The 23,013-nt window shown below is 50.5% G+C and overlaps 1 protein-coding gene across 5 annotated transcripts in view; it reads left to right on the top strand.

Annotated features, from left to right (window-relative positions):
• Positions 1–23,013, top strand: part of PNPLA7 (patatin like phospholipase domain containing 7) — a 64,663-nt gene that overhangs the window by 25,355 nt on the left and 16,295 nt on the right. For all 5 annotated transcript variants that reach the window (XM_038548592.1, XM_038548594.1, XM_038548595.1 and 2 more), the window contains 7 exons: positions 6,357–6,434; positions 6,935–7,140; positions 8,585–8,716; positions 9,489–9,612; positions 10,175–10,288; positions 13,907–13,976; positions 17,556–17,705. In XM_038548592.1, coding sequence (XP_038404520.1) covers positions 6,357–6,434; positions 6,935–7,140; positions 8,585–8,716; positions 9,489–9,612; positions 10,175–10,288; positions 13,907–13,976; positions 17,556–17,705 — 874 coding nt within the window. The remainder of the gene's footprint in view (positions 1–6,356; positions 6,435–6,934; positions 7,141–8,584; positions 8,717–9,488; positions 9,613–10,174; positions 10,289–13,906; positions 13,977–17,555; positions 17,706–23,013) is intronic.

Consider the following 23,013-nt stretch of genomic DNA (forward strand, 5'->3'; position numbering starts at 1 on the left):
TGTGTGTGTGTGTGTGTCATGAATAAATAAATGAAATTTTTAAAAAATGCTTTAAAAAATAAATAAAAGTCATTACCCAACTCAAGATCATGTACATTTTCTCCTGCATTATCTTCTAGGAGTTTTATTTTGCATTTTGCAATTATGGCTGTAATCCATTTGGGGTTCCTTTTTTTGAGGGCATAAAGTCTGTGTCTAGATCCATTTTTTGCATGTAGATGTCCAGTCGTTCTCATACCATTTGTTGAAAAGGCTTTCTTTTCTTCATTTTATTGCCTTTGCTCCTATGTCAAAGATCAGTTTACTCCTGTGTCAAAGATCAGTTTACTCCTGTGTCAAAGATCAGTTTACTCTATTTATATTTTTGGGTTTATTGATATATTTTTGGGTCGTTTGTTCTGTTCCATTGATCTCTTTGTCAACATCTCACCAATACCACACTGTCTTGATAACTGTAGCTTTATAGTGAGTCTTGAAGTTGAGAAGTGTCGGACCTCTAATTTTGTTGTACTTCTCTATTGAGGTGTTGGCTCTTCAGGGACTCTTGCTTCTCCATATAAACTTTAGAATCAGTTTATTGATATCTACCAAATAACTTACTGAGATTGCCCTGAATCTATAAATTAAGTTGGGAAAAACTGACATCATGACAATACTCAGTCTTCCCATCCACGAACATGGAATATTTCTCCAATTATTTCTATGAATTATTTTATTAAATTTTTGTAGTTTTCCCCATGTATCTTTTTTAGGTTTATACTTAAGTATTACATTTGGGGGATGATAATGTAAATATTGTTGTGTTTTTAATTTCAATTCCACTTGTTCCTTTCTGGTATATGGGAAAGCAATTGACTTTTGTGTATTAACCTTGCAACCTGCAGCCTTGCTGTAATTGCTTATTAGTTGCAGAGTATTTTTCTTGATTCTTTTGAATTTTCTATATAGATTATCATATCATCTGAGAACAAAAATGGTTTTATGTCTTTCTTCCCAATCTGTATGATTTCCTTTTCTTGCCTTATCATATTATCAAGGATTTCCAGCTCAATGTTGAAGAGGAGTAGTGAGTGGCAACATCCTTGCCTTGTACCTGATCTTAGCAGGAAAACTTCAAGTTTCTCATCATTAAGATGAGGTGATGTGAGCCGTAGGTTTTTTGTGGATAGTCTTTATCAAGTTGAGAAAGTTCCCCTTTATTCCTAGTTTACTGAGAGTTTTTATGATGAATGGGGGTTGGATCTTGTCAGATGCTTTTTCTACACCTATTGTTATGACCATGTGATTTTTCTTTTTTAGTCTGTTGATGAGATGAATTATATTAGTTGATTTTCAAATGTTGGACCAGCCTGGCCTACTTGGGACAAATCCCACTTGGTTGCTGTGTATAATTGTTTTTATTTGTTGTTGGATATGATTTGCTAATGCTTTGTGAGAAATTTTGCATCTGTGTTCCTGAGAGATACTGTTTTCTTGTAATGTCTTTGTCTGGTTTTGGTATTAGGGAAATGCTGGCCTCATAGAATGAGCTGAGAAGAATTGCTTCTATTTTCTGGAAGACCGTAGAAAAAAAATTTTAAATATTTATTTACTTGAGAAAGAGAGAGATGAGAGCACAAACAGGGGGGGAAGAGGGAGAAGCAGGTTCCCCACTGAGCAGGGAGCCCCAGTGGGGCTAAATCCTAGGACCCTGAGGTCATGACCTGAGCCAAAGGCAGACTCTGAACCAGCTGAGTCACCCAGGCGCCCCTATAAAGGATTGATAAAATTTCTTCCTTAAATATCTGGTAGAATCTACTGGTAAACCAGCCCATCTGGGCCTGGTACTTTCTGTTTTGGAAGGTTATCAATTGCTGATTAAATATCTTAATAGATATAGGCTTATTCAGTTAGTTTCTTTTCTTGCATGAATTTTGGTGGATTGTGTCTTTCAAGGCATGGGCTCATTTCATCTAGGTTACCCAATTGTTGAGCATAGAGTTATTCGTAGTATTCCTTTATTATCCTTTTACTTTACTGGACGTCTGTAGTGTTTCATTTCTGATATTAATAATTTGTATTCTCTTTCTCTTAGTGTGGCTAGGGGCTTATTGATTTTTTTATAGATATTTTCAATGAACTGGCTTTTGGTTTTGTTGATTTTCCCTATTGATTTCCTATTTTCAACTCATTGATTTCTGCTCTAATTTTTACTGTTTCTTTTCTTCTGCCAACTTGCAATTTGCTTTTCTCCCCTAATTTTATAATGTGGAAACTTAAATTACTGGTATTGGTATTGGATCTTCTTTTCTAATCTGTGCAATCAGCACTATCAGTTTCCCCCTATGTGCTGCTTTTGTTGGATTCCACAAATTTTGAGTTGTGTTTTCATTTTCTCTTAGTCAAAAAAAAAAAGTTTTAATTTCTCTTGCGTTTTCTTCTTTGACTTACATGTTGTTTAGAAGTCTGTTTATGGGGCACCTGGGTGGCTCAGTACGTTGAGTATCTGACACTTGGTTTAGGGTCAGGTCATGATCTCAGGGTTGTGGGATGCAGTGATGTCGGGGACCCTGCTCAGCAGGGAGCCTGCTTCTTTCCCTCTGCTCCCCCCCAAAATAAATAAATGAACATCTTTTTAAAAAGTGTGTTGTTTAGGGGTGCCTGGGTGGCTCAGTGGGTTGAGCATCCGGTTCTTGATCCTCAGAATTGTAAGTTCGAGCACCACATTGGGTGTAGAGATTACTTTTCAAAAAAATCTAAAAAAAAGAAGTATGTTTAATTTCCAAGTATTTTTGGATCTTCCAGTTATCTTTATGTTAAGATTTCTAGTTTCATTCCGCTGTGCTCTGAGAGCAGACATTGTATGATTTGTATTTTCTTAAATTTTTGAAGACAGGGTTTCTGGCCTAGTATAAGGCTATGTAGGTGAATGTTCTGTGGGAAAACTGCTCTTTTATATGAAGTAACTCATAGATATGAATTATGCCCTGTTGTTGGGGGTTCTGTTGAGATCAGTGGTGTCCCAACGGATATTCTGCTGCTGGGTCTGTGTGTTTCTGACACAGAGGAGGAAAGTCTTCAGCTGTCATACTGACTCCATCTGTGTGTCCTGCAGTTCTGTCTGTCTGTGTCTCCTGCAGGTTAATGCTCTGTTTCAGGCATGCACATGTTGTGTACTAGGTTGTGACATCATCGAGAACTGACCCTTTATCACCGGGTGATGCCTGTCATCCCTGCTAATCTTCCTTATCTGGAGTCTGCTTCATCAATATAGCTGCCCTGGCTTAGTATGATTAGTAATAACAGTCTTTCTCTGCGCATCATCTTTCAGTCTATGTGTGTCTTCACATCTAAGGTAGGTTTCTTGGAGACAACGTGTAGTTGTAGTCTGACAATCTTTGCCTTTTAATTGATGCATTCAGACGATTGATGTTTAGGTGATTATTGATATAGTTGGGTCACTATCTACCACACTGGTTATAGTTTTCTGTTTGTTGCCCTTGTTTTTTGTTATTTTTGTCTACCATTCTTTTTCTGGTTTCTGTGATTTTAATTGGGCATTTTACATGATATGTTTTTTTCTCCTTTTTCAGCTTGCCTGTTATATAGTTCTTTTTTCCTTTTTGTCTTAAATTTGCAAGATACACTTACACCTAACCCTAGTCCACTTTCAAATTATACTGACATGATAATAAATATATGTATTGGTCTCTGCCCATGGCTCCTGATACAGCTCCTGACATGACTCTGGATGGGGCTGGTCATCAGAACAACAAGGCCACAGCCAGAAGCTTGGCACTTTCAGCCCTACCCCCATCCTTCAGAGAGGGGAGAGGGGCTGCAGACTAAGCTAATCATCCATCACACCTACGTGATGACGCTGCCACAGAAGTCCCTCAAGCATGGGCTTTGGAGAACTTCCAGGCGGGAGAATACACCCACGTGGGGTGGGTGGTGCACCCAGAGAGGGCTCAGGAGCTCCCCTGCCTCACCCCCGTGCCCTGCCCTCAGCAACACTACCACTGGGATGTTCCTGACTCATACCCTTTATGACAAACCCACGACAACACATATATGTTTCCCTGAGTCCTGTGAACTTGAAGCAGGGGCTGTGAGAACCTCCAGTTTACAACCAGGTGGTCAGATGCACACCCTGGGACCCTCTAGGTAGGGCTGGCATCTGAGGTGGGGGCAGGCCAGTGGGACGAGCCCCTAACCTGTGAGGTTGGAACTGAGCTGACTTGCAGGTGGCCCAGCAGGTGTTGCAGAGAGACAGCTGGAGACCTGCCTGGCTGCACCCACAGCGTGGAGTCAGACCTGTTTAGTTGTAGGGAAACAGGGAGCTTTCCTTTGAAGCCTTGTGCTGCTTCCTGGAGCATGAGAACTTGGAACCACATAATCCTGACCTACCACCCTTTAGGTCGCCATAGCCTACACCACCAAGTATATAGCATTGCTGCGCCACCACATCAAAGATCAACTAAGAGTCAGAAGGGGGCGGGGGCCTGGCTCCATCGGGAACATTCGCCTCTGGATCTCACGGCTGTGAGTTCAAGCCTCACACTGAGTGTAGACATTGCTTAAAATAAAATCTTACCAAAAAGAAGAAGAAGAAGAAGAACAAAAGTGTTTATTTGGCCTTCACTGAGTTCTCCTCCTGTGCTCTCCTTCCCCTCGGCTCTGACCTTCACCACTTTCCTTCTGTCTGAGGAACTTTGAACATCTTACAAGGCAGATTTGCTGAGCAGGGTCCCCAGTTCTCATGTCAGCATCTTTATTGCTCCCTCACATTTAAAGGATAATTTCACTGGGTACAGAACTCTAGGTTGGTGTGTTTTTCTCTCTCAAAACTTTAAATATCGGGTTTACTCTTTCCGTGCTCATGTGTCCTCTGAGGAGTCAGTTATCACTGTTATCTTTGTTCCTCATTATATCAGGTGTTTCTTCCCTCTGGCTTCTTTCAGAATCTTCATCTTTGATTTTCTGTAGTGTGAAGATGGTGTATATGCTAGGGTGTTTGGCGTTTGTCCTGTGGGGTGCATTTGTCCTGCAGTCCTTGGACATCCTGGTCCGTGGTTGTCAGTTTCGTTTGCTTGCTTGCTTTTCAGTTTCAGGGTGTCCTCAGGTGTCGAGACTGCTCAGCAAGTCCCATCTGCTAAGGAGCTCATCAATGGCCTCGTTTCTGCTGCTCTGCTCTTGCCTCTGGTTCTCAGGATTTCCACATCCCTGCTCACACGGCCCATGTGTTCTTGTGTGCTGTCTCCTGTATCTGTAGGGCTCCCAGCCTCTGTGAACCACGATTATTTAAAATTCTGGTCTGAGCATTCCCACAGGTCCGAGTCTGGTTCTGATGCTGCTCTGTCTCCTCAATGTTTGTGTTTTGCCTTGCCATGTACCTTGTGGCGGTTTCTCGATGGCTGGGCATGACATCCCATGTCAAAGGAACTGCAGTCTCCCTCTGCTTCCCTAGCATGACCCAGGCAGGGGACAGCTGGGGTTGGGCCCAGTGTCTTCTCAGCCCCACAGAAGCTTAGCTTCTCAGCCCGCTAACTGGGGCCAGATAGAAGGGGAGCTGAGAGGCCTACCCCAGCCAAGCAGGGGTGTGGGACCTGGGGTCCAACCTGTGACTTCCTGCCTGGCTGCAGAGGGTACAACAGCTTCCCAGGCCTGCTTTCCAGGCCTCTGTGGAAGCACAGGATGAGTGAGACCTGCTACAAGGCCCTTGAGCTCCTCTGCTCAGGCTCTCAGGGCTCTGGGCTGGAGCAGAAGAGAAGGGGCATCTTCCTTGCTCAGGAGGTCACTGTACCCTGACTCCACATCCCAGCACTTGGCTCATTTCTGCCAACTGACCTTATAACAACCCTGGGTATTTTGAAAAGGTTCATGGTTTTGAATTGATGCTTTTAATAACATTTGTTATATTAAAGTTATAATTAATGAAAAAAGAAGGCACTGCAGTCAGCAGATGTCGAGTGATGTGGCGCAAGACTTGGGGAGCCATTGGTCTGTGTCCAGCAAGGGCCATGCATCTGGATCATGCTCCTGTCACCCCGACTCCCCTCCCCTGGTTAGCAGGGCCCTGAAGAACCCCAGCGGGCGAGGCTCTGCTGGAACAGTTTCCCCTGATGGCAGGCTTTCCCTCCCAGTGCCAGAGACCCAATAGCATTTTCCTCTGCTCTTTCCTGTGAGAACCAACTTGAGCTCCTGGATGTAAAGCTCACAAGACTGTGGGGCCTCATGACTGGGTGTCTTGTGCCTACAGCACCGGTGTTGGCTGTGCAGGGGTCCGCCTTGGCAGTGGTTCTCCAAGGGTGTCCGTGTTCCTTGTGAGGACCAGGGCTGCCTCCTTGTGTTGATCCCTGCATTCCTGTTTTTAGGACCCCTCGCTCTTGGATGGCCGGGTGACCCTTCTCCATGTGCCGGGGGGAACAGTGGTGTCGAGGCAGGGAGACCAGGTAAGCAAAAGGCCATGGTCGGAGGGAGCAGTGACCAGGGCTGCCCAGAGCTCTAGCCAGTGTCAGGTGGGGTGCCAAGGAGGCGGCCTCCCTGTGGCCCAGCCTGGGCACAGGCCCCCTGATGTGTGGGCTGTAGGCCGCCTTCAAGGGACAGTCTGCGTTTTCCTTCCTCTGTGAACGTGGAGCCAGTAACCTGTTCATGTGGGACATTATGTACGGAGGTGCCGGGGGAGGGATGGGCCTCTGCCACTGAAGAATCAACCTCCTATAATTGGTCGTCAAACAATAAGACCGTGGACGCTGCTGACACTTTCCAGGGGAGACTGTGCCTGGATCAGTGCTGTGAGGGAGAGCAGGCACAGGAGAGGTGTGGGGCTCCTGGAGCCCCCACAGACTGCAGTGCTGACCTCCTGGGTGCTGGGTGCTGCAAGCTGGATGCTGTGTGCTGCGAGCTGCATGCCAGGTCAGGGGTCTCCAGCCCACACCCCTTGTCTGGTCAGGACGTGAACATCCTCTTCGTGGTTTCGGGGCTGCTGCACGTGTACCAGCGGAAGATTGACAGCGAGGAGGACACCTGTTTGTTTGTGGTGCGCCCCGGGGAGATAGTGGGCCAGCTGGCTGTGCTCACAGGAGAGCCCCTCATCTTCACCATCAAGGCCAACAGGGACTGCAGCTTCCTCTCCATCTCCAAGGCACACTTCTATGAGTGAGTCTCTGCTGGGCCCCAACCTGCCGTGAGGTCAGGCCAGCCCGGGGACCCCTGTGCAGCTGGTGGCGGCTATGGGACCCCCATTGGGCCCCTCAGGGTCCGGCCTCAGGCCCTACTCACACATGACATGGGAGTCCCAGGGAGAAGGGTGATGGAGCAGGAAGGGGGTGTCACGCTGCGGGGTGGCCCCCGTGCCTGCTACCTCTGGACACCAGGAGGATGCTGGCTGCTCAGGAAGACACTCAGGCCTCCCTGTACCTGGATACAGATTCTCCTCAGCCCCATCCAGTTTGTCCAGGCCCAGATAGTCTTGAGCCCGCTGAGGGAGGCTAGGCCTTGTGTGCTGCCTGACTACCCTGCGTGCATCTGCATATGTTCGCGTGTGTCTCTGTGTGTGCATGTCAGTGTGTGTGTGTGTTTGCATGCGTCTGCATGTGTTCACATGTGTTGGTGTGTGTGTGCATGTGTTTGCATCTGTTCACATGTGTCTGCTTGTGTTCCCATGTGTCTTCATGTGTTTGCATGCGTCTGCATGTGTTCACAGGCATCTGCGTGTGTTCACAACCTAAGCCCCCTGGTGCAGGCAGCTCCTGCCCTATAGAGGTGGTCCGACTGCTGTCCTAAACAGTTTCACCCAATCCTGGGCCTTTATGTACCAAATTCACATCTCCCCACAAACGTCACTCCTGGGGTCAGGCTTGTGTGTCAGCTGCTGTCCTGATGTCCCCTGGGATGCAGGGGTTTCCTCATTCTGTCGTCCAAAACTGAGCCACATGTCCCCCCCACACACACACACACTTTGCTCCCGCTCTGACTTTTGTCTTTGTGACTGCTGACTCTTGTATGCCCATCACTCTAGTTGCATCCCAGAGTGGCCCCCGTGTAGCTGCAGCCCTTGCGCCGACCACCTCCCTGCTTCTGCCCTCACCCCTAGCAGCCTGTTCACATACGGCGACCAGGGAGCCAGAGCCCACCAGTGACCCTGTCGTGCCCGGGATTGACCCAGTCCCTTTCTTAGCCCAAGGCCCCGTGTGGTCGCTGCCCCTGACCTTGGCCCCACCCCCACTCTGGTGCCCCCACTCAGCCCTTCCTCACCTGCTCTGGACTTGATGGTGCATCATAGGGACAAGGTCTCTGCATCCCACTGCCGGGGTCAAGCCCTCCTGTGAGGCCTGTGCTCTGGCAGGAGGCTCCTGGGCTCTCCCAGAGCTGCGGGCCCCTGGGCATCATGGGCTATGATGGAGCAGTGGCTGAGAGGGCACCGAGCTCTGTCCCGCTCTGGGCCTGTGTCTGTCACTTGCTACGTGGCATCACCATTTGATAAATGGGGCTGTGGGTCCTGCCAACTCTCAAGTGCTGTGGCCTAGAGGGAAGGGTCAGAACTGGTGGGATTGGCTGGAGGTCGTGGTGGGCCAGGACTAACTCGGGGCTGGCTCCACAGAATCATGCGAAAGCAGCCGACTGTCGTCCTGGGCGTTGCACACACTGTGGTGAAGCGAGTGTCATCCTTTGTGCGGCAGATCGACTTCGCACTAGATTGGATGGAGGTGGAGGCCGGGCGCGCGGTGTACAGGTGCGGCCCTCAGGTGTGCTGGTCCCTGGGAAGAGGGGAGAAGACAGTGCAGCTCAGCCCCCTGAGGTCACCACTCCATGTGCTCCATGCCCCTCCTCCCGCCTGTTTGCGAGTGCACACCCTCAGACACGCTTTTCCTGTCATTCTGTGCAAATCCACGCTGTGTTCTGAGATGGCCCAGTGGAAGTGATGCTAATACGGCATTTATGAAGGTGGTCACATGCCGAATGTGACCTTGTCTGGGCACCCTTAGCTCCATGTCACAGCAGCGCCTGCACCCAGGGTCACACAGACATGGTCATAACTACCAATTTACATGCCATTGAAAATTAAAACTAAGAACATTTTATTTTTTTATTTTTAAAACATTTTATTTATTTGAGACAGAAAGTGAGAGACAGAGCATGAGCAGGGGGTATGGGAGCAGAGGGAAGAGGGAGACACTGACTCCCTGCTAAGCAGGGAGCCTGATGTGGGGCTCGATCCCAGGACCCCGAGGTCATGACCTGAGCTCAAGGCAGACACTTGACTGAACCACCAGGTGCCCCCAAAACTAAGGACATTTAAAATATTTAATGATTTACTTAAAAATCACAATAAGTCTTTTACATATTAGCATATATATTTTTTAATGGAAAGTAACTGTATTTTCCAAAACAAAAATAGAGTGAGAAGATTGGGTTCTTTCTTTTTTTTTCCCACCTCAGATGGTGGTGGGTTTCCTGTCCTGGGCCCTCGGCTCCCAACAGCCTCTGTCCCTCTGTCCCCGCAGGCAGGGGGACAAGTCAGACTGTACCTACATCGTCCTTAGTGGCCGGCTACGCTCTGTCATCCGGAAGGACGATGGCAAAAAGCGGCTGGCTGGGGAGTATGGCCGTGGAGACCTCATTGGTGTGGTAGGGCCAAGGTCCCTCTTCCCCGTGCCCTGCACTGGGGTGACTGCCAGCCCATTACCTGGATGTGGGGAGGGAGCCCTGGACATGACCTGAGGAAGGCTCTTTCCCCTCATCTGAGGCACTCCTTTCCTGGGGGGGGCTGACTTGCTTGCTCTATGCCCAAGATGCAGCCCTGGGGTGGAGCTGACACTGGGGAAGGTCTGCAGGGACAGTAGCTGGCTGGGCACCTGGAACAGCACCTTCACTGCGGCCAGGAGAACATGCCCCCTGGTTGAGGGATGGCGGCGGCCAGGCCTCTGCTTGGTGCCTGCCGGCCTGGCCTGTCTGGCTGGCTCCAGTGCTGCAGTCATTGTGCCCCCTTACAAGCTCCCACAGATGCTTCTCCAGCAGCGCAGGGCTGGCTGCTCCAGCACCTTTCCCTCCCATTCCCACCTGTACACTGTGGCCAGAAGGGCTGCTGTGGGCTTTGCCTTCTGGCTGGGTCCAGAGTGCAGCCAGCCCGGCCTGCAGGACTGGAGCGTGTGAGCCGCATGGCAGTGCCTCCCCAGCTGCTCTTCCTCAGGTGGAGACGCTCACCCACCAGGCCAGGGCAACCACAGTGCATGCTGTTCGGGACTCCGAGCTGGCCAAGCTTCCGGCAGGAGCCCTGACATCCATTAAACGCAGGTACCCACAGGTAAGCGCTCCTGTTGCATACTACCTAGGGAAGCAGGACATCCAGACCACGACCTGGGAATTATTGGGCCCTGAGCTGCATCCTTGTCAGTACCAGAGTGAGGGACACACTGAGGTGACCTACAGCAGGCATGTTGCATGTTTTATTTTATTTTACTTAATTTTTTAAAAAGATTTTATTTATTTATTCGTGAGAGAGACAGAGAGAGGCAGAGACACAGGCAGAGGGAGAAGCAGGCTCCCTGTGGGGAGCCCGATATGAGACTCGATCCCAGGATCCCGGGATCACGACCTGAGCCAAAGGCAGATGCCCAACCACTGAGCCACCCACCCAAGGCTGCACGTTTTAAAGGAAGTGTCAGCGTGGACCAGCACATGGGGGTAGGGCCTTGGGGCAGGTGCCTTGGGCAGTGCCAGGAGGTAGGAGGGAGAAACAAGGACCCAGCAAGTGAAGCCCTCCTGGCCTATCCCAAGTGAGGAGCCAGCAGGGGCCTCTTGCTCTGCATCTTGGGGAAGGTGAACTGGGCATTTGGAGAAGGATCTTGGGCCAGTGGCCATCGGTCCTAGCAGAAAATGAGGGGAGTCTCTTTTATTTCTGGGGCCGTTAGCTGGCTGGTTGTCTGGCATTTGCCTCCCTGCTTTGAGGTAGTAGGTGTGCAGCCGAGGAAACAGGAGAACCTCTGAGCTCGGGGTTGGGAGAAGGATCAGCTGCAGGGCCACCTGAGAGAAGAGACAGCCTGTTCTTTCCTCACTGGCACCATGTGCACCTGTCCTGCTGACCTCTCTGCTTTAGAACACATAGAAAATCCCCCAGTTCATTTTATGAAATTAATTCTAATTTGACTTTAATATAAAAACTTGACAAGGACAGAAAAAACAATATTCTCTTAGTGCTGTAGCTGCAAATAGTCTACATGTCAGTAAATCAACTATGAAAACTATGTATTTGATTAGTCTGTTTAAGGAATTTCAGCCCAGCGCTGGCAAATTATTAAACCACAATTAATTGTGGAGACCCTAGTGAATGGCAGGATGGTCATGGTGGTGGCTGGGGCCGGATGTATGCCAGGAGCTCTGGGTTCACTGGGAGCGAGGGCGAGCCAGGCGCCTTCCTCTTCTGCACATCTTCTCCCTGGTGGACCCATAAACAGACTCTCTACTCACACCCACTCCCTGGGGTCCACAGACGTTCCCCATCTGCATTCCCAGGAGCCTGCAGCCTGTCCTGCTGCTTCTCCATCACACACTGGCTGCTGCCAGGCTGACCACCACCCAGAACAGTGGCCGTGAGCTCAGAGCAGCCAGGCTGCATGTGCCCTCCAGCACAGGGGGCCCCACAAGGGACTGCTGCCAGCCAGTATCCCCATCCCAACCACTCTTCACTCTGTCTGTTCTTGCATTTCACGTAAATGAAATAATGTGGACACAGTATTTTCTGTCTGGTTTCTGTTGCCTGTCATGATATCTGAGGTCTGTGTCTCATTGGCATGTTCTTTTTACTGCGAAGTAGTATCCAGTGTGCTCCACCCTGCTCACCTGTCCTCCTGACCATGGATATTCGGTGGTTCCCAGTGTGAGGCCGTCATGGAGAGGCTGCTAGCAAAGTTTTTATGGAACCTTTTTTTTTTTTAAAAGATTCTATTTATTTATTCACGAGAGACACAGAGACAGAGAGGCAGAGACACAGGCAGAGAGAGAAGCAGGCCCCATGCAGGGAGCCCGATGTGGTACTCAATCCCAGGTTTCCAGGATCACGCCCTGGGCTGAAGGTGGCGCTAAGCTGCTGAGCCACCGGGGCTGCCCTTTATGGAACATTTTTCATTTCTCCTCAGAGCTACCTGAGAGTGGCGTTGCTGGGCCAGAGGGCAGACGTGTGTTAAACTTTCTCAGAGACTGCCAACAGGTCCCCCATGTGGCTGTGCGGCTTTATGGCCAGCGCGTGTGTGGCTGCGCTCCTATGGTGCTAAGTGGTTCTTGTAGGAAGACATCCCCTGATGACTAGACATGTTATGGACCTTTCCATGTGTTCATGGGCTTGTTTTGAACCTCTTTCGCTTGATGTAGAATTATTTTTTTATATTTTTAAATTAGCTTTAATGAGAATGACTGTGAATTTGTAATTGTGACAGTTATATCATGAGTGTGTTTTTAAAGGCTCTTGTCTTTAGAGATACAGATTCAAATATCAATGGATGAAATACCATGTTTGGGATTGGCTTCAGACATTTTCAGGTGTGCGTGTGAAATAAGGGATTGCAGCAGGTGAAGGGAGGGTGGGGTCACCTATTGTGTACTGTAAACTTTTCCGTAGTAACGTGTGTTGTTTTCGTTAGCTCCAGTGAACAGTTTGATGCTGCATTAGTTATATACAAACCAGACTCCTTTGTAGCTTCTGGTTGGACCACTGTTCAAATCGTTCTTTTGTCTCACATCCTAAAATGGGGACGGTTTCCTTGGCCTCTTTTTTTTTTTTTTTTTAATTTTTATTTACTTATGATAGTCACACAGAGAGAGAGAGAGGCAGAGACACAGGCAGAGGGAGAAGCAGGCTCCATGCACTGGGAGCCCGACGTGGGATTCGATCCAGGGTCTCCCGGATCGCGCCCTGGGCCAAAGGCAGGCGCCAAACCGCTGCGCCACCCAGGGATCCCTCCTTGGCCTCTTGTATGGGTCTTTGACTCCAGCTGAGTCAGTTTGCAGGGGCCACTGGTTCCGGGAGCCTCAGGTCTGAGCCCCACAGCCCATGGCTGTTGACAGGTGGGCAGCTAGCCCGAGAGGAGGAGAAGCAGCATCAAATTTATCTGCTTTCTGGTTGTTTCCCTGAAGCTGACTCCAGCTTCTCTTTTCATACGGAGTCCTGGACTGCCAGCGCTGGGCTTTCGGTGCAGGGGTACATCTCCTGTCACCTGTGGACCTGAGCAACCAAAAAATTTAACTCACTTTATTTTTATACAAAGGTATTTAAAAGTAAATTACAGGGGCTTCTAGGGGCTCCATCAACGAAACATCTGCCTTCAGCTCAGGTCGTGGTCCCGGGGTCCGGGGACTGAGCCCCACGTCGGGCTCCCTGCTCAGCAGGGAGTCTGCCCCTCCCTCTGCCTCTGCCTCCTGCCCCATGTGACCCACTCTCTCTCTCCAATAAATAAATAAATTCTTTTAAAAAAATAAAAGTAAATGACATATCTTGGCATAATTTGTCTAAGACTCTAAAATGTAGTAGTGATGCAACTGTGTACTACTTCCTAGATGTTGTGTGACACCCAGCCTGGGTCCTGCCCAGGCCAGGCCCCCAGGAGCACACAGCGAGCCCTTTTTCTCTGTGGAAGCCCTTTCCAGCCTGCCTGTGGGGTGGTCGTGGCTTACCCTGCTGCTCCTCTGCCCTGGAGGACCAAGGAGACTCTGGCCCGGGCACCAGGTCACTGGATGTGTGCCCCCCACACCTGCTGGCCCCAGCGGGCTCTCTGGGGGGCAGCCTCTCATCCCACAGCATTGGCTCCCACCTCCTGGTGACAAGCCAGCCAACGGCACCACTGCCCTCAGCCCAGACATGCTGGTTTTGAAAACATGGATCCAAGGTGCTTCTTGGTTTAAATGTGTGGCCTCCTTCCTTTCTCTGCAGGTTGTGACTCGGCTGATTCATCTCTTGGGTGAGAAGATTCTGGGCAGCCTCCAGCAGGGCAGTGGCACAGGTGTGTTCTTGGGAACCTTGCCCCATGGCCTGGCCGTGGCTGCACAGAGGGGCATGGGTGTGCTGAGGTGGGAGGGAAGGAGAGCCAGATCCTGGGACTCAGTTTCTGTGTTCTCTTCTGGCTCCAATTCTGAGCAAGTGCTTTGTTAAGTCTTCACTCCCCGCCCCTCGCGCCCCCCCCTCCCCCCGTCCTGGTGAACAGCGGCTGGAACTGCCTGCTCCTGCCTTGGCCTGTGGCCTCCTCTGCCAGGGCCCCTGTCAGAGCCCTGCAGCCCCCTGGTCACCCCGGTGCCCTCTGTCCCTCCCTGCAGCCCCCCTGGCCATCCAGTGTCCTCCGCCCCTCCCAGCAGCCCCCCTGCCACCCTGGTGCCCTCTGCCCATCCCAGCAGTCCCCTGGCCATCCTGGTGCCCTCCGCCCCTCCTTGTAGCCTCATGGCCATCCTGGTGTCCTCCATCCCTCCATTCCCCTTCTGCATGTCTTTCAATCCCCCGACTCATCCCATGACTCCCTAGTTAGCTGGTATGTAGTCCGTGCCCGGCTGGCTCGGGCACCACGGAAGGGCAGCACCATGTCTCCCCACAGTGACCTGGGCGACTGTGTCTTGTGGAAGGGATGGGGGACCTGCATGCCTGGCAGAGGCAGCAGAGCGTGGCAGTGCCCCCTGACTCTGGCACAGCTCATGTCTCTGTGTCTGCAAAGACCCTACTTCCTGATGAGGTCACACTCGGGTCTGGGGTAGATACGGGAGGCACAACCCAACACGTGGTGTCTCCTTTTTCTTTTCACCTCCGACCACCTGTGTGGTCATGTTAGAAGCAGGTTTCTTGTGGAAAGCATATAGTTGGGCCCTGTTTTTGTCATCCCACCTGAGAACTTGTTTTGTTTTGTTTTGTTTTTTTAAGATTTTATTTGAGACAGAGAGTAAAGGGCAGGGAGGGGCAGGGGGAGAAGCAGGTTCAGTCCTGGGACCCCAGGATCATGACCCTAAGATCATGATGACCTGAACTGAAGGCAGACACTTCACTGATGGAGCCACCCAGGCACCCCTCATTTTTCTTTTTTGAGGTTTCTGCTCTTATTTATCACTCGTGGTTCTGGGGTCCATTCTCATAGGGTGCTTAGAAGTACCTGCTGTAGGATTGGGTCTCCTGGAGCTTTGGGGGGAGTGGCAGCCTCAGCACCGCTCCTGCCTTGGCCTGGCCCCCCATAGCTGTGCTTGCACTCAGTGCACCCCTCACGCAGCCTGTAACCTCCGTGTCCAGCCACCAAAGTGCTGTGGCAGCTCGAGTGGAGAATTGTCTAGAATATCTACCGCTCTGCCGTGCCCATCCTGGCAGCCCTTTCTATCCCAAGAAGCGCCTCCTGCACAGTCCTTCTGGGGAGGTCTGCCGGCTGCAAACACCTGAATCCCCGTCACCAAGCCTGTCTGCGGGGCCCATGCTGCATCGTGGTCCCACGTCTGTTCCATCTTTCTCTCTGGCTGCGTCCAAGACATTGTCTGTGTCCTTGGTTATAAGAGACTAAATGCTCCTGAATCTGTAGGTTTGTATATTTTTACCAAACTTGAGAGGTTTTCAGTGTTCACTTCTTTAGATATGCTCTCAGCTCTGTCCTCTCGCCTCTTTGGAAAGGCAGTGACACAAACGCTAGGCCCCCATTCTCATCCCCAGGCCTTGTGGGCCCTGCAGGCTTCCCTCCATCCTGCATACAGCTGAACTGAACTGTTCAGTTTCCTGGTGATCCATCTTCAAGGTCTGTTGCTGCATTTGTGCTGCTCGTTCTGCAGCTTATGATCACTGCTTTACCTTGTTGAGGAATTGCAGACTCTATGACATGCTCTCATTTTGTCCATCGTGGAGCTTTAGAGCTTTTCCTGGCTTTGGGTCCTACTGGTAACTTTGAATTATGTCCTGGGTTTCAGGCATGATATCATGAGGCTCCGGTTCTCTATGAAATCTTCTGCTTTAGCAGAGTGGGTATGCCCATATTCACAGAGTGCGTCCTGTCTCTTACTGCACTTGAATGGGGTTCAGTTCTGGAGGCCTTTGTGGGATTGCTTTGGTCTGCCCTGTGGTGCACGCCCTGGAGTTGGGATGGAGGCTGTTCTCAGAGCCTCCACTGTGCAACTCTGTCTGGTTTCATGTGTGGGATACCCGGAGATGAGCCCGGGACTTCACCGTGTCCATCCCACTTCTCACCGCAATCCCCCCGCTCTGTAGGTGTGCCGCCCCTACTTGCCAGGGCAAGGCGTGGGGAGTCGGGGCTCTACTCCACCATGTCTGCAGCCCCTGGACAATATCCCTGGAGGGCCAACCCTGCTTTGCTTCACTGGGGACGGATGGATGCATGGCTGCATTGCTGGTGGTTCCCAGGGGTCGAAGCCCACCTGTCTGCCCTCCTCTCTGTGCCCTTCTGAGTCCCTTGTAACTGTCGGCAGCAGTTAGGTGCCATGTATCTGCTCCATCTCCCCTGGGCAGCACCAGAACCCCCCGGTGCCTCTGGGGAAGCTAGGAGACAGCCTTGCAGGGCTAGCAAGAGGTGGGAGAGTGCTGACCCCAGTTGCTAGAAAGGACAGAGGAGGAGCTGCAGGAAAACTGGTGCCGAAGGGCTCCTGTGCTGGGCTGTGTGCTCCCACTGCCCAGCATCTGGCCTTCCCTTCCCCTGCCCCAGTCTGGCTCTGCGCTGCCTCCTCTCCCTGCTGTCCTATATCCCCTCTGGTTCCTGGGTCAGGCCATGCAGGGACCCACACACCACTGCTCAGGAACTGCCTCTCCTCACCCAGGGTGAACTGAGCAGAGTCAGGCACGGACCCTGTCCGGCAGGAGCTGGGCCCTGGGGTGGCTGGTGCCTGGGCCCAGCATGCACATCAGAGGTTGGGAGGGTCTGCATGGGGCTTGGGGTGTGGCAGCCACAGGCTAGGAGCCGGGAAGGCAGCCCTGGGCAAGTCCAGGCTGCAGAAGACCAGAGACTGCCTGGGACACCTGTGAAAACAGGAGGCGCTGCTAGCCAAGGAACAGCTGCTGTTGGAAATAAACTCCCAGAGACCTCGTACTGAGACCCAGTGGGTGGACGTGCCTGCAGCCCCCTTCTCTGCTGCCCCGGGAGGCAGGGGCCCCGGGAGGCACTAGAGAACAGAAAACCCTGGTCTCAGTGACAGGAAGCTCTGTCTACACTGGCTTGCCACTCAATGTTTAGGCTGCTGCCCATCCCCAGGTTGCTCTCACTGCTTCTAGAGCACGTGGTGGAGACACAGTGGGAGGTAGGCCTCACCTGGTGGAACACTGGACTCTCAGGGGTTCCTCTGGGTCTCATTCTCTGCTCGGTATGCTCATCAGTCAGACTGAGGTCCTGGAGCATGTGAGACGGGAGGTGCTCAGAGTATGGCCTGGTGCTTCTGCAGGAGAGGTGGGGTGGCCAGGGGTGGGCACGGGAAGTCCAGGAGGCTGGGTCAGACCCCAGGGCCCCTTCCTCGCTCCCAGGCCCTCATGTCCTGGCCCCATCCAGACACAATCAGAGACGCAGAGACTGTTCAGTGCCAGCCCAGCCCCTCCGGCCGACATGCAACCCTGTGCTCTGCAGGTCACCAGTTCGGGCTGCACACCGCCGGCAGCAAGTGGGACACAGGGAACCCTGCCAGCAACCTCTCCACAGTAGCCATCATGCCTGTGTCGGAGGACGTGCCCCTCACTGCCTTTGCCCTGGAGCTCAAGCACGCCCTCAGTGCCATCGGTAAGTCCTGCCCGAGGCCACGGGGCCACTGGAGCCCTCCCCTCTTGCCTCGTGGTTAGTGTCACCTTCACAGCCAAGCCTCAGGGTGCTCTGGAGCTGGAGAGCATCCACTGGGTGTCTCCTCAGTCGTGATGGCAAACTTTGTGTCGCGGGAGCCTGGCTGTTTCTCCAGGAAGCTTGGAAGCCTTCTACCCCGAGGGGCCCTGCAGTGGCTGCAGGAGCTGGCTGACCACGTGAAAAATGCTCAGTTGGGCAGGGGGCTTGGGTAGTGTTTCCAAATTCCTGACAGCTGTTAAACTTTGGAATTCAGGAATAGGGAACTGAAGTTCCTGAGAACTCTTAGGAATTCCCCAAATCATAAAGTATTTCGTATTTATTTTTAAGATTTATTTATTTGAGAGAGTGTGTGCATGTGAGTGAGTGAGGAGGGCGCAGAGGGAGGGAGAATCCCAAGCAGACTCCTGCTGAGCATGGACCCCAACACAGGCTCCATCTCACCACCCCAAGATCACGACTTGAGCCGAAATCAAGAGTTCGGTGTTCCACTGACGGAGCCACTCAGGCATCCCAAAGTGTTCTATATTCTTAACACTTTATTTATAAGTTTCTGTGTAACTGTGAGCAACCCTAATACCAACAGATCAATTTTCTGTGATGCAGTTATACTGAGAATTTCAGGGGTTGTCATTTTAAAAATGACACAATAATAAACATAGTGAGTGTCCTGGTAGTGCCATGAAACAGCGTCTGTGTGAAGAGGGTATGTTTTAACACCATGGGAAAACCCTTTCTGCCTGGTGTAGCATTTGACGACAGAAAGCACTAAATAAATACCAAATAAAATTGATTTATAAGAGTGGAAGATACTGTTATAAGCACTTAAAAGTTATTCTCAAAACAGAATTGTAGCACATGAGGCATTCACTGCCCTGTCAGTCTGGATCTTTGTTGGCAGCCTGTTCATCTCCCATTGGCCTTGCCTGCCCTATGCAGAGCACATGAAGCATCTCCAGGTTGTACAGCACAGTTGTGTTCTTTCATTAAAAAAAAAAAAGCTTTATTTTGTGATAATTACAAATTCAGAATTACAAATTCTGAAGTTGCAGAAACAGTAAAGAGAGGATCATGCACCCTTCCCCTAGATTATGTAGCTGTAGCTCCCGTCGAGGTTGGACGAGAATGCTTGTGTGCCCCGTAGGCCTTTGACTCTAATCTGAGTGTGCACATGAGCTCTGTGCTGCAGTAACCCCAGGTAGGTTCCTGCTGCCACCAGGAGCCCCCATCCAGCCACCAGGAGCCCCCATCCAGCCACCAGAGCCTGTTCTCTGCTCTTGTCTTCTTGTCATTCTGAGAATATGGTAAAGATGGAGTCATGGTGGGTGACGACTGAAGACGGGCTATCTTGGCTCAGATGGTGCCCCATGGCCATTGGGCACTTCCCCTCACTGTGGAGGAGCCACCTGGACACACATGGTATCTGCAGCCACTCACCTGTTGAGGATGTTCAGGCTTCTTCTTGTTTGGGGAGTTTATGAATACAGCTCTGTGACCCTCCATGTAAAGGATTTCATGTGCACGGAAGTTTCCCTTTCCCTGGATAGACGTCTGGGCAGGTGAGTGTGGTTGGGTCCATGCTTCCTCCCAGAGAGCTGTACCCCTGCTCCTCCCTGCACTCGCCAGCCCTCAGAGCTGTCCCTGTCACCATCTCAGCCCTCACTGTGTGAGCAGGCTCCAGGCCCAGGGCTGTACCCAGCACAGGGCTTGGACTCAGGACCCTGAGATAAGACATGAGCAGAAAAAAAAAAAAAAAAAAGACATGAGCAGAGATCTAGAGCCCAATGCACTACTGCCTGAGCCCCCAGTGGCCCCATTCCTGCTGTCCTGCTGGGTGAGCAGTGAGGGCACATTGTGGCCTAACTGGTGTCTTTCCAGTGGCCCACGATGCCGAGTGCATCCCCTGTACTGTTTTATCATCTGTGCATTCTCTCTGGCAAAGTACCTGTTCTGAAGTCCTATCTTTTGTTCTTTTTCTGATTGTGTAGTTTGTTTTCTTGCTGTTGAATTTTGAGGATTCCTCACCCTGCAGGCACGGCCCTTGGCAGGGCTGGACTGTGCAGCCTCCTGGGCAGAACGGAAATCAGCTATTTTGTCTTTTATGGACCGGCTTTCACTACCCTTTCTAAACTCTGCACCAGGCCTTCAGGCCTAGAATTCCTCCTGTGTTTTTTTTAAAAGCCTGAAGTTTTACTTTTTTTTTTTCTTTAAGATTTATTTATTTATTTGAGAGAGAGAACATGTGCATGTGCGGCAGGAAGGCGGGTGGGGGGCGTGCAGGGAGAGGGAGGGCCTCAAGCCTGCTCCATGACCCTGAGATCACGACCTGAGCAGAAATCAAGAGTCAGACCTGCACCACCTGTACCACCAGACCCCCCTGCACTTTCATGTTTAACCTAATGAGCTGTTTTGGGCTAATTTTTGTAAAAGGTGTGAAGTTTAGGTAGAGGTTTATTTTCTTGCTCATGGGTATTCAGCTTCCCCACTGTCATTCATCGAGGAACTACCTGTCTCCCCTGAACAGTCCTGGCATCCCCGAAAACCATGGTATATGCATGAGGGTTTGTTTCTGGGCCATCCTATCTGTACGTCTGTCTTCATGTCAGCACCGTGCTGCGTTGATTCCTGGAGCTCTGTGGTCAGTTCTGAAATCAAGGAGTTCGAGGCCTTGGCTTTGTTCTTCTGCAAGATCATCTGGCTATTCAGGGTCCCCTGAGATCCGCAGGCCTCTCGGGACTGGTTTTCCTCTATCTGTGCACAAGGGCAGTGGGATTCTGACAGGGATTGCATAGCCTCTGGGGTTCACACCGGGTGGTGCTCACAGTTCAACAATGTTCAGTCTTCCAGTCCATGAGCATGGGATATGTTTCCACATACTTAGGTCTTCTTTCATCTCTTTCAGCAATGTTCTGTGGTTTTTGATGTACAAGTCTTTCATCTCCTTGGTCCAGTTTATTCCTAATATTTTATTCTTTTTGATGCTATTATGAATTATTTTTCTTAATGTCTTTTTTTTTTGATGGCTTGTCATCACTAAATAGGAACACAGGTGACTTTTGGTGCTATTTTTATATCCTCCAAATTCATTTATTTATTTTTTATTTTATTTTTTATTTTTTATTTATTTATGATAGTCACACACAGAGAGAGAGAGGCAGAGACATAGGCAGAGGGAGAAGCAGGCTCCATGCACCGGGAGCCCAACGTGGGATTCGATCCCGGGTCTCCAGGATCGCGCCCTGGGCCAAAGGCAGGCGCTAAACAACTGCGCCACCCAGGGAACCCCTGCAAATTCATTTATTAGTTGTAACGGTTTCTGGTGGACTTTTTAAGATTCTCTATATGCGAGATCATGTTGTTTGCAGGCAAAGATGTTACTTCTTCCTTTCCAGTTGTGACGCCTCTTACATCTCTCCTCTGCCCGCGTACCCTGGTTGGGGCTTACAGAGCTATTGAAAGGGCTGAGGGCAGCCGTCCACTAGCTTCCGTACATGGCCTTGAATATGGTGGGGAGGTTTCTTTTCATTAATAGTTATGGGTTTCTTTATATATAGGATTTTATTTTTAAGTAATCTCTACACCCCATGTGGGGCTCGGGCTCATGGTCCCAAGATCAAGAGTCACAACATGGGACACATGGGTGGCTCAGCAGGTTAGCATCTGCCTTTGGCCCAGGATGTGATCCTGAAGTCCTGGGATCAAGTCCCACATTGGGCTCCCTGCATGGAGCCTGCTTCTCTCTCTGGCTGTATCTCTGCCTCTCTCTCTCTCTGGGTCTCTCATGAATAAATAAATAAAATCTTAAACAAACAAACAAAAAAAAGAGTCACAACGTTCCACTGACAGAGCCGGCCAACACCCCCCCCTTCCTTTTTACTTCTGTAAAATCAATAATAGTGCCCTGCTATCATTTCTGATTTTGAGTCTTCTCTGTTTTTTCCTTTGTTCATCTAGCTTTGAGTTTGTCAGTTTTGTTGATTGTTTTCCCAAGAACCAACTTTTTGGTTTCCTTGATTTTCTCTTCTCTGTTCTATTTATCTCTGTTCTAATCTCTATTATTTCCTTTCTTCTTTTTGCTCTGGGTTTAGTTGCTGTTCTCTTCCTAGTTACCCAAGGTATAATGTTAGGTCCTTCACCAAAAGAACATAAAGTCTTAACAAACTGAAGATGTGGAGGAAGGACCTTAAATGCGTGTTATTAAGAAGCCAATCTGAAAAGGCTTCCATACTGTATAATCCCAACTCTGTGACAGTCTGGAAAATGTGAAACCATGGACACAATAAAAAGATCAGTGGTTGCCAGGAGTCGGGGATCCCCACCGACACGGCGGACCATGGGCATTTTCAGGGTAGTGACAGTACTCTGCGGTAGCACAGTGGCAGTGATGGGTGGCATGTATCCAAACCCACATGGTGTACCATGTGAAGAACCCTGCTGTGCTCTGTGGGCCTGAGTCTGTTGCGATGTCAGCACTGCTGGTTGACTGGAGCCATGTCAGTGACGAGGGAGGCGGCTGTGGGAGGCAGGGGAGGAAGGTACACGCTGGACTCTGTACTTCCTGCTCAGTTTCCTGTAGGCCAAAATATATTTAACAAATAAAGTCTATAAATGATTTAAAAATAGATAAATATAGTTAGGGCCTGGATTTGAGCTTGCTTTCTTTCTTTCTTTCTTTCTTTTTAAGATTTTATTTATTTATTCATGAGAGACACAGAGAGAAAGAGGCAGAGACACAGGCAGAGGGAGAAGCAGGCTCCATGCAGGGAGCCCGACCCGCCAAACTGCTGAGCCACCGGGGCTGCCCTCTTCCTTCTTTCTACCAAGCATGTCAGTGGCTGTGGGCTCCCTCTGCACAGCCACTGCACCCTCCCTGCACTTGGGATATTGTGTTTCTCTTGATCTCAGGGCTTCTTCTTGGCCCTGTGGGTAGTTGAGGAAGGTGTTGTTTAGTTTCCACGTTTGTGAGTCTTGTGGTTCTCCTGTTAGTGATTTCCAGTGTCCTACCATCATGACCAGAAGAGATATTCTGTGTGATTTCAGTCTTAAACTTTATTAAGACTTGTTTTAGGGATCCCTGGGTGGCGCAGCGGTTTGGCGCCCGCCTTTGGCCCAGGGCGCGATCCTGCAGACCCAGGATCGAATCCCACGTCAGGCTCCCGGTGCATGGAGCCTGCTTCTCCCTCTGCCTCTGTCTCTCTGCTTCTCCCTCTGCCTGTGTCTCTGCCTCTCTCACTCTCTCTCTCTCTGTGTGATT

This window comes from Canis lupus, chromosome 9, assembly GCF_011100685.1.
Source record: "Canis lupus familiaris isolate Mischka breed German Shepherd chromosome 9, alternate assembly UU_Cfam_GSD_1.0, whole genome shotgun sequence".
Taxonomy (NCBI): Eukaryota; Metazoa; Chordata; class Mammalia; order Carnivora; family Canidae; genus Canis; species Canis lupus.